The sequence below is a fragment of the Alexandromys fortis genome, unplaced genomic scaffold (assembly GCF_014885135.2).
Source record: "Alexandromys fortis isolate MF-2015 unplaced genomic scaffold, M_Fortis_MF-2015_v1.1 scaffold_129, whole genome shotgun sequence".
Taxonomy (NCBI): domain Eukaryota; kingdom Metazoa; phylum Chordata; class Mammalia; order Rodentia; family Cricetidae; genus Alexandromys; species Alexandromys fortis.
The window spans coordinates 2280195-2291118 of record NW_026068022.1 but is presented as its reverse complement, the minus strand read 5'-3'; the positions used below and the strand labels follow the sequence as shown (position 1 = coordinate 2291118).

Sequence of the window (10924 nt, the reverse complement as noted above, 5' to 3'; positions counted from 1 at the left end):
GGGGGAGGGGGATGGGGGAGGGGGAGAGAAGTGGGAGAAGGGGGAGGGAAATGGGAAATGGGGAGGAGGAGGAATTTTTTTCAACAAAAATAAATAAATAAAATAATGACATTCTTCCTTAAGAAAGCAACTGGAGAATAGCAAGAAACTGGAAAAAAAAAAGAGATTTTATATTTTTTTAAATAACATTTGAACTTTATTTAAATTATTTTTTACATTTATTTATTTGGTTGGTGTGTGTGCATGTGTGTCTGTACATGTATGTATACATGTGCGTGTATGGAGGTCAAATGACAATCACAGGAGCTGGCTCAGTCTTTTTATCATGTAGGTGCCAGGGACTGGACTCAGGTCATTAGACTTGGTGGCAACTGCCTTTATAATTTCACAAGCCCCCCCCCCCCCATTTCAATGTTCTAAACAGGTATATATGCTACATTTATTTGAGAAAATGCCAATGGTTTGGTTGCATTGTGGATGAGACTAATCTTTTTTTAAATCACTGTTGTATTAGCCAGACTATCAAGTTAAGTTTCTTAAGGCCATCTAACATACTATCAATGGTACAGCTTCATACATTCATACATTGCCTAGTATAGTAATTTTATATGTTAAGATGGCTTGATAAAGTTTTTTAGGAGTAAATTTTTTAAAAATGATTACTTTCTTTCTATTTTATGTGCATTGGTATTTTGTCTGCATGCATGTCTGTGTAAGGGTGTCAGATCCCCAAGAACTAAAGTTACAGACAGTTTTGAGCCACCATGTGGGTGCTGGAAATTGAGCCTAAGTCCTATGGAAGAATACCCAGTAGTCTTAACTGCTGAGCCATCTCTCTAGCCCCCAATAAAGTTTTATTACATCAAGTTAAAAAAAAAGATAACTTATACAACTATTTTAAAATAGGAAGTAACTAACTACTTTTTGATTGAAATTAGTGTGCCACAAGATGAAATCCATAACTAGCAACAATACAGGACTGAAACCCTGTGGACGGACAAGTCAAAGGCCATGGGGGAGAATCTGCTACCATAATTTTACTAAACGGACACAGTATTAAACAGACTCCTAATGACTTATTATTGTACTCATAAATCAATGCATCTCTCAATCTTCATCTGAGAAGCTTCTTGCAGGAGATGGGTCATTACTAGACAAGGTGCAGAAAATAGGAGACTGCATATATACAGCACCACCCCAAAACTCAGGAATCATTGTGGCAAAGGGGGCAAAAAAAAAAAAAATCAGAGAGCCAGAGGCACTGGATGACTACAATAAAAGCAGTGCTTTTTGGATACAGCAGGGCTGTTGAACTCACAGCAGTTGTGAGAGCAGGTACAAGACCCGTGCAAGGCCAAACCAGTCCAAATCCCAGCATAAAAATAAAGTTGGGCACAAAACCCTATCCCGAGTCATGAAGTAATTGACAATTGATAACTGCTGGAAAAGGGAGAGACAAATTCTCTTAAGAATGTAGCCCCTGGTAAGGAGACCATGCTCCAGTAAAAGACCACACATCCAAGGACATTTGGGCAGTAGAAAATTTGTTTTGCTTTTTAGAAGGTCAAAAAGCTAGGTGGGTCCAGGAAGAATTGTGGGGTGAATATGAACATACATGCTGTATAAAAAATTCAAAGAACTTATAAAAGTTAAATTAGAAAAAATATAAATCAGTTGAGTCTACTCCATAAGGCAGTGGTGAGCAAATTCCAAGAGTTTACACTGGCTGTGAAATATGCTGGCTCACTTCAATTTGTGGCCAGGATAAAGCAATTTACATCTACTTCCTGCATTAAAAATATTATGCACTAGAAATAATTCCCCAAAGATGCATATTGAGAAAATATCCAACAATCTGTGTGATTCACCTTCCTTGACCATTCTGTACTCTTCCTCCTAAAACCATCTCTTAGCCCTGCTTTGGGACCCTGGAAATAAATCTTCTAAATATCTTTCCTTTGCCAATGGGAATATTAAGGATTATTAATAAAGATGCTAAGGGACATTGTAGTAGGAGTGGCTTCTTTCTCTGCTTCTGGATGTGGAATATTCCTTTACACTGTGTGAATATATGTTGCTGTGACTGGTTTAATAAAGAAGCTGACTGGCCAATTGCTGGACAGGATAAAGGTAGGGGGAGAGTCAAACAGAGAATGCTGGGAAGAAGGACAGAGTGAGAGAAATCACAAGCAGATGCAGAAAGAAGCAAGACGAGCATGCCATAATGAGAAAAGGTACCAAGCCATGTGCCAAAGCATAGAAGAAATATGGGTTAATTTAAATTTAAGAGTTAACAAACCTGAGCTATTGACTGAGCATTTATAATTAATATTAAGCCTCTGTATGGTTATTTGTTGAATGATCTGCAGGGCAGAAACTTCTACCTACATCTGGAGACTGTTTTCTTTTTTTGCTCCGGCCTGTGAGATACCTGGAAGAGCTCAGTCTCCATGAAGTTTCCATGAACTTCACTGGACCTTGGAAGCCCAGTGGCATTCTAGTAGACAGAATCCAAGCAAGTCTTACCAGCACTGCAGCAGGTAGTTTCCAGTTACCTACTTGCTGGGTGCATCCTATGCTGCATTGGCCATAGCAACACCTTCTTAGCAAGACTGAGGAGAGGCCCTCCTCCAAGTCTACTTCTTTCTTGGGCATTCAGACTTAGCTCTATAAATAGTAGCTGCTCCTTGTATTCAATTCCTGCATATTTTAGAATTCTCTTGATTTTAGTAGTTAATTATCAATTGTTCCTTGCATTTAAACTTCTTTGAGTTAGGTAATGTGATGTATGCTTTTAATCCCAGCACATGGTAAGTAGAAGTAGGCAGATCTCATGAGTTTGAGGAGAGTTTGGTCTCCATAGCTAGTTCCAGGTCAGACAAGGTTACATAGACCTTGCCTTAACTAACCCCCTAAAACCAAAACCCAACAAACAATTTTCCCCTTTCAAATGACTGATACATACATACATACATACATACATACATACATACATATATATATCAAAGCATAAGTTTTTATTATTAAGTCTGACAATGCGGAGAAAACAGCATTAGCTGAACGTGTTAGCTTGCTGCCTCCTGAAGCAGATGGCTCAAAAGTAAGTCAGATGTTCCCACCGTTTGCTTCTTACTGCTTATTTTAGAAAGATGCACTAAATATATTATCCAGCATGTGAATTTTGTTTTTTTAACTCTTTTTTAATTTATTTTTTTAAAAAGAAAAACTATCTTTTTCATTATATATACCAATCCAAGTTCCCACTCCCTTCCCTCCTCCCATTCCCTCCACACACCCTCCCACCCCACCCCCATCCAATCCTCAGAGAGGTTAAGGCACATTGCTTTGGGGAAGGTCCAAGGCCCTCCCTACTATATCTAGGCTGAGCAAGACATCCACCAAAGCAAATAGGTTCCCAAAAAGCCAGTACATGCAGTAGGGATAAATCATGGTGCCACTGCCAGCGGCCCCTCAGTCTGCCCCAGCCATGTAACTGTTATCCACATTCAGAGGGACTAGTTTGGTCCTATGCTTGTTTCTTCCCAGTCCAGCTGGAGTTGGTGAGCTCCCATTAGCTCAGGTAGATTGTTTCTTTCAGTGAACCCATCATGGTCTTGACCTCTTTGCTCATATTATCATTCCTCCCACTCTTCAACTGGACTTTGAGCTCAGTCCAGAGCTCCTATGTGGGTCTCTGCCTCTGTTTCCATCAGTTGCTGGATGAAGGTTCTATGGTGATATTTAAGATATTCATCAGTCTGACTATAGGGCAAGTCAAGATTAGGTCCCTTCTCTATTGCTTAGGATCTTAGCTGGGGTCATCCTTGTGGATTCTTGGGAATTTCTCTAGAGCCGTTTTTTTTTTTTTTTGTTTGTTTTGTTTTTTTAATAAGAGAAAGACAATAAAGAGAACTTGCTAGATTGGTTTGTTCTAAGAGCTAGGAACTCTTAGATGGTTCAGTGGTTCAGTGGGTAAAGATGCTTGCCCCCCAAGCCTTATGACCTGAGTTCAGCCCTCAGAACTGACATGGTGGAAGGACAGAGAATCAACCCTTGCAAGCTGTCTTCTGCACACCATGGTATGAGTTTACTTGCTCACTTATCTGCCCCCACACATACATGAGCAGGCAAAATAATATTATAAAAAATTAGGGCTAATATTTTATGTGATGGCATGAACAGTAGAGCTATACTGAAGTGTAGAACCAAAAAAAAATCACTTTGGCTCTGTGAGTTCAAGGCTAGCCTGGTCTACAAGAGTAAGTTCCAGAACAGGCTCCAAAGCTACAAAGAAACCCTCCCAACGTCTCCAAACATTCACTTTGGACAGTCCAGAAAACTGACTATAAATTCTCTGTTGTCTCCATGGATGTCATTCATTCATTAAGTGTATGTTAATAATGTCCTGGTCTCATGAGACTTACTTTTGTGTGTGGGGGGGGTGAACTTACCCATAAGTCCTTAGTATAATAAGGGGACAGACTCACAAAATGCCATGAGAAATCAAATAAAACACACATATGTAAATCATAACAAGTTTATGTATGTACCAAGCAAACTTACCCTATAGAAAGCACTGGTCAATGGGAGTAGTGCTGCAGCAATGTTATATTCTTCTAAACTTGAACAATCCTTAAAGAAAACAAGGGCAAATGAACATTAGAATCTTTATCAGAATCAAAAGTGTAAGACATAGCAGGTTTGGGTTTTATTGTCACTGTCCTGTGAAACTTTTCATTTTATTCCAGGTTGTTACTAAGGCATAGCTGGGTAAGTCCCAGTTAGAATGGCTATCACCAATTAATAACAAAAGTTGGAAAGTATGTGGGCAAAGAGGAACCATTATTCACTGTTTGTTGGAAGGTAAACTAGTACAACCACAAGGAAGTCAGTGTAATTTTCTTAAAACAAAACAACAAAAACATTGAACTACCATTAATACCTAGTATACTAAACAACCCCTAGGCTTTTACTCAAAGTATTCCGTACCTTACCACAGATACTTGCAAAACCTATGTTTATTGCTACTCTATTCTCAACTGTAAGGAAAAGAAATAACTTAAAATGTTCATGACTGATGAACAGGTAATGTAAGCATTTTATTTGGTCATGAAGAAAAATGAAATTGTGAAAATTCCAAGATAACAGATGGAACTGAAAAATATTAACTGAGGTAGCACAGACTCAGAAAAACAAATACCACATGTTCTCTCTCTGTGTCTCTGTGTCTCTCTGTCTCTCTCTCTATATATAAATATAAATATATATTTATACACACACATATATGTATATAAAAATACATACACATACATATATATCATGAAATAAAAAAGACAAGAGGGCTGCCATGTTGTTCTATGCTCTCTGTGAGGATCTGGTTGGACTCTGGATATTGGTTGTATAGATATTAAATTGGAAAGAAAGATGTGTGGCTTTAGGTCATAGTTTTAGCTCTAAAGGAGGTAATTATTGGAACTATTTTAGTAATGTCTCTCCTTTAGGCACACACATATTAGGAGACAGGAGGGGAGGAGAAGAGAATCAATCAATGAGAATAATAAAATCAACTGAATTTCAGTGCTTGCCTTGTACTCATAAGGCCTTGAACCGTAGCACCCACCCCACACAAACAGGAAGATGACTCTGAAGCTAAGTCATTATGTTGGAGCCATGTAGATTTTTTATTTTAAAATATAGTTAGGCCACAGAGAAAAACCCTATACTTTTTCCTACATGGTATCATTAATGGCCTCCATCATTCCCATAAATCTTATAAAATAACAGCAAAAACTGTTTATCTTTTTCCCTCTTGACTATTCTTTATCCCCTTAGGGATAAAGCTGTGCTCAAGAATGTCATCTATGTCCCAGCACATCTGAATTTCTTTAACAGAAATGCCTTGCATGTTTCTGAAGACTGTCATGAGGCCCAAGGCAATAAAGTTCAACAGACTTGAGCTGTAATCTTCTCCCAAGGAAATGGTTGGGATGCCAAGATGCTTTTTGACTTTGATTTCACAGCAGGGCTTCATTTGTAATGATGCTGTCCAAACTTTAAATGACAACAGCTGTGATATGAAGCTCTACATACTCATTTATAAAAATTTCCCACAAATTAAAAAATTAGAGAATGGGGGCATTTCAATCTATGACCAATTAGCAGGGACTCAGCAGTCATAAAACATTTAGATTAGAAAGAGCTATTTATTATTTTACAAAATGTTTACACATTGTAGTGAATGTCTAAAATCTGTGTGCCGGTCAAACTCTGATTGCAAAATATAAATATGAAATTCTTTGCAAATCACGTTAGAGACATTAATTAGGTTGAAAGATGGAAAAAATTCTAAAACAATAAGACTACAGCTATTGACATAGCAACTGCATTCCAGAATAGTGCAGTTATCTATTGGGGAATCAGTTTATAAATACACACTCTGGAGTCTCCTGTGCTTTGGCTACAGTATTGTAGTTATAAACATACCAGGGAACTTACAAACTTGCAAGGACTAGAGTTCTTATACATGCCATATTCTCAACTTTGCTATGTAATTTACCTTTAATTTTCCTGCTATAGTTGGAGAATAAACCCTGTAATCTTAATTCCCATTTATCCTTAAATACTTAATATTTCTAACCTGCATACCTTTGAACTGTTTTAACCAACATTCCTGTTTCACAAAACTTTGGATTTCTCAGAATTGTTAGATTCAAACATTTTTTAAAAATGAGAGTCAAAGGTACTGTATATTAACAGAACTAACTACAGAACTGAGACTAGGTAGCTCCAGAAAAATAAAAAAATAAGATAGCTATCAATTGTTCAAAGTATTGAAAATATCTGCATCTTCAACATAGGAACTAAAAACAAAAACACCTCTTTATAGTGTAACAGTCTCCTGTTGAGAAATCTTAGTTCTAACTATTATGGAATAATAACCAGACTCTCCTGCCAGGCCTTTAAATTTGCCATGGTAGAATCATGAGGTGATGTGGACCATGTCAACAACAATGTGACCACTGTAGCTTCCCTGCTATGAGCTGTATTCTATGGAGTCATTTTTATTCCCATCTATTGCACACTATACTCACTCCTAATAAAATAACAGCCCTAGGAAAAGGATTCGTTTTTTGCCTTGTCATTTCATGCTTCACCCTCGACCCTGTAGCACTTCTACATACCTATTCATTCTTACAGCCCTTAGAGTACAATGCTAAGAAAAAAAGCCAGAAAAATTCATTTTACTATAGTTTCAGCATTACACACATACTAATTTAAATGGTGTATATGTGTATCATGTGCACTATGATGAGAATGTGAGGTAAGGATAACTTTGTGGAGCTGGTTCTCACCTATGTTTATGTGGCATCCAAAAATAGCACCCAGGTCTACAGGCTTGAGTGGCTGGCAGCTTTATCTTCTGAGCCATCTCAGTGAATATAATATATACATAAGTATTTATTTATATAATAAATTATATATTTTATATAAAATATAGTATATAAATATATAAATTCATTATATAAATATAACGAATTTAGCACTTCATTATATTTAGTGCTAAATAAACTTATAAAACCATATCACAGATTTAAATGCTAAATATACTTATGTGTACTCTGATACTCATTTGAGACCAAAGATAAGTGCTAGGCTTGACAAAATATCAGGTCTTAAGTTCTTTCAGTGAATGGGTCAAGTCTGTTTTGATTTTAGTTACCTGGAAAATAGAACACTACACCTAGCAAAGGGCCATAATAGCTAACATCTAGTGAGTGTAACTAGGTATCACACATAGTCTATTTCTAAACTAACTTCATTAAAAATGATATTTCTTTTGACATATGCTGTAATTGTGCCCACTTTGTCGATGAGGAATGGAACCTCTAAAGAGTAAATTACTTGCTGAGATTTACACAGCTACAAATGGAATAAATAAGACTTGAATGTAAGTGGTCTTATTTCAGTAATTTCTGTTTTAAATTTGTGTTTTTGTAGTCTCTTGTTTCTCAAATTCAATCAGTTATTGAAATGAATATAGAAACGGCATCTGAGAACACATACAATCCAGGTAGAAGAAACATTCCAGTAAATTACAAATCTGATCGAGAGTTTGAAATTGCATCAAACCTATGAAACAGTAATTGAAAATTAAAACTTAATTAAAATGCAAATGAACAGTTAGAAGCTAGGATTTGGATGGAACCTCCAGCTCACTTTAAGTTGATCCAGAAAGTCCTCTCCCCCTCCCTCCCCCTCTCCAAGAATCTCAAACTAAGGTGTCAAAAAGCTCAGTTCTGAATTCTTGGTGTGGGACAATGGTTTGCAGCCTGTCAATTGTATTGTAATAAAACTGATTGGTCAGTAGACAGGCAGGTAGTATAGGTGGGACAACCAGACAGGAAGTAGAAGTGGGAAATGAGAACAGGAGAGATCTGGCCACAGAGCAAGCAAGATGTAACTGCCTCACCAAAAAAGGTACCATAGAAAAGAATAATGGGCTAATATAAGCTATAAGAGTTAATAAGAAGCCTGAGCTAATGGACCAATCAGTTTACAGTTAATATAGACCATTGTGTGATGGAGGAAGGTCATTGGTTAATTATAATAAAGAAACTGCTTGGCCCTCATAGGTTAAAACATAGGTGGGAGGAGTAAACAGAACAGAATGCTGGGAGGAAGAAGTGAGCTCAGACACTATGCTTCCCCTCTCTGGGCCAGATGCGATGAAGCAAGCCACCAGGTCAGACATGCTGAATCTTTCCTGGTAAGCGCACCTAGTGGTGCTACACAGAATATTAGAACTGGGTTAGATCAATTATGTAAGAGCTAGCCAATAAGAGGCTGGAACTAATGGGCCAAGCAGTGTTTAAAAGAATACAGTTTGTGTGTTGTTAATTCGGGGCATAAGCTAGCCAGGCGACCAGGAGCTGGGGCGGCAGGAACACAGCCTGCAGCTCTTACTACAATTGTGTGATTTCTTTGAGACTTAATGACGGTGAGAACCCTATACCCTTAACAGACAAGCCACGCCCACTCCCCCTTCCACCAGATCTTCTGCTTCCTCCAGCATGCAGTCTCTCTCTCCCTCCCCCCCATCTCTCTTCTTTAGAGGTGGCTGTTGCTCTCTCTCCACTCCCCTTCTCCTTTCCTAACCCAGTAAACAAACTCTATACCCAAACTCTGTCTGCATAGTATAATTGTCTGTCACCCATTGCAGTCTCCCTCCTGCCTGGGATTCGCCAAGGCAACAGGTGGTGGGACTGGATGCACCTCATGCTCTGGCCTGCCGTTCTCCTACCCACCCACTCCTTACTCGGGACATCTGTTACTTTAGAGAATAACACTAGTGTACTAGTGTGTCACTCCTCCAGGCTCTCTCCATGTTCGGACACATGGGGACCCAGGCTCGGACAATTGCTACAAATGGTAAGGTTCCCTTCTCCAAGTCAGCTTTCACTGACATTCAACTATGGTTGCTGCCCATAGCTAAAAAATGTGATCAGACCATCTGGGGTGGTCCTCCTGCCTTTCAAGCCTTCTGGCTCCTCTAGCACAGCACTCACTGAGTGGTGTGTTCGTTTCAGGGCCTGGGAATCCCTCAGATTTTTTGTTCTTGTTTTATTGTTTTTTTATTTCGTCTTTTGAACAGCTCTGTAAGTGTTCCCTGCTGACAGACTGCCAAGGGTGGCCTCTAGCCTCTGACTCTCGAGCCCAGGCTCAATTACCAACCTCCACCTGCAAAGGGGAGACGTCCCCCTGCAGGCTTTGAGGTTTGTACTTTTTTTTGTTGTTTTCACATTTTCAGTTATGGGAAATAAATCCTCAAAAAATTAACAAGATTAGTTCGATCTGTGAGGCAGCTGTTTCCAGTTCCAGCCTTTGCTCCCTGCCACAGTGGCTAGGCGACATGGAGGCTCACTGTGGTAAGTAATTTTCCTCTCTACTTCATGTATAAAAAAATGTGTAAATGGTGTGGCCAAATGGATGTAATTCTGTTTTAAATGTATGATCTACATGGCCTCTATGTCTCTCTTGTTATTTTATTTAAAACTCCCACAGCTCAAAAAAGCGTGGTTTCTACCTACAACACGTGACTGCTGCCATTTTGACTAAGGTCGGGTGACCTCACTGCCATCTTAACTGAGGTTAGGTGACTTCACCGCCATTTTAACTGAGGGCCAGGTCAGGTAACTACTAAGTACTGCCATCTTTACTGAGGTATTCCCTGCCTAGTCTCCCAATTTACTCATGCTTTTGTCTCTAAATTCTTTTACTGTCTCTGTTACATGTGTGTTTTACACAGTGACATGCCTTTGGTAGGGCCCACCAAAAGCATCGTCTTCACCCAACTCCTGTTTAATGTGTGTGTGTGTGTGTGTGTGTGTGTGTGCATACATGTGATAAGTTAGCTTTAACTCTGTGTATAAAACTTAAATTCAATTGGGTGTAAATGCATGTATGTTTACTGTTAAGCATTATAATTGTCTGTCCATTATGTCTCATTCCAGACTAAGAAAGCAGTAAGTCTCATGTTTTAAATTGGTATGTATTCTCAAGCTTCTTACAAAAATACAGTATATTTAATCCAACCCTGCTTTAAAATATATTAAGCTGTTCTCTACTATTGTCAGTTCTAATGTTAAGCTTCTATTGGAAACAGTTTTCTTCGGGCCCACCATGGTCTCCCACCTACCTGCTGCTTTGCTTGGGACACCTGCCACTTTAGAGAATAATACTTGTCATTACCCATGCCCCTACAGGGTACATAAATGCCCTGCTTTCGTTAGGTGCATGGCTTCTCCTCCCTCCATCTCTGTGGGTTGAAGAACTCACTGGGGAGTTGCTTTGCTCAACCATAATTGCTCTTTCACTTTATTAATTTGGCTTGATCTAGCTTACTACATTGACAGAGAAACCTATT

At 38.7% G+C, this 10924-nt stretch overlaps 1 protein-coding gene across 3 annotated transcripts in view; it reads right to left on the bottom strand.

The window, feature by feature from the left end:
* Sbf2 (SET binding factor 2) overlaps positions 1-10924 on the bottom strand; it is a 371745-nt gene that overhangs the window by 105917 nt on the left and 254904 nt on the right. For 2 of the 3 annotated variants that reach the window (XM_050163377.1, XM_050163379.1), the window contains exon 17: positions 4564-4632. In XM_050163377.1, coding sequence (XP_050019334.1) covers positions 4564-4632 — 69 coding nt within the window. Of the gene's footprint in view, positions 1-3511; positions 3730-4563; positions 4633-10924 lie in introns of those variants that run through there. The other variant, XM_050163381.1, reaches the window with a different exon arrangement.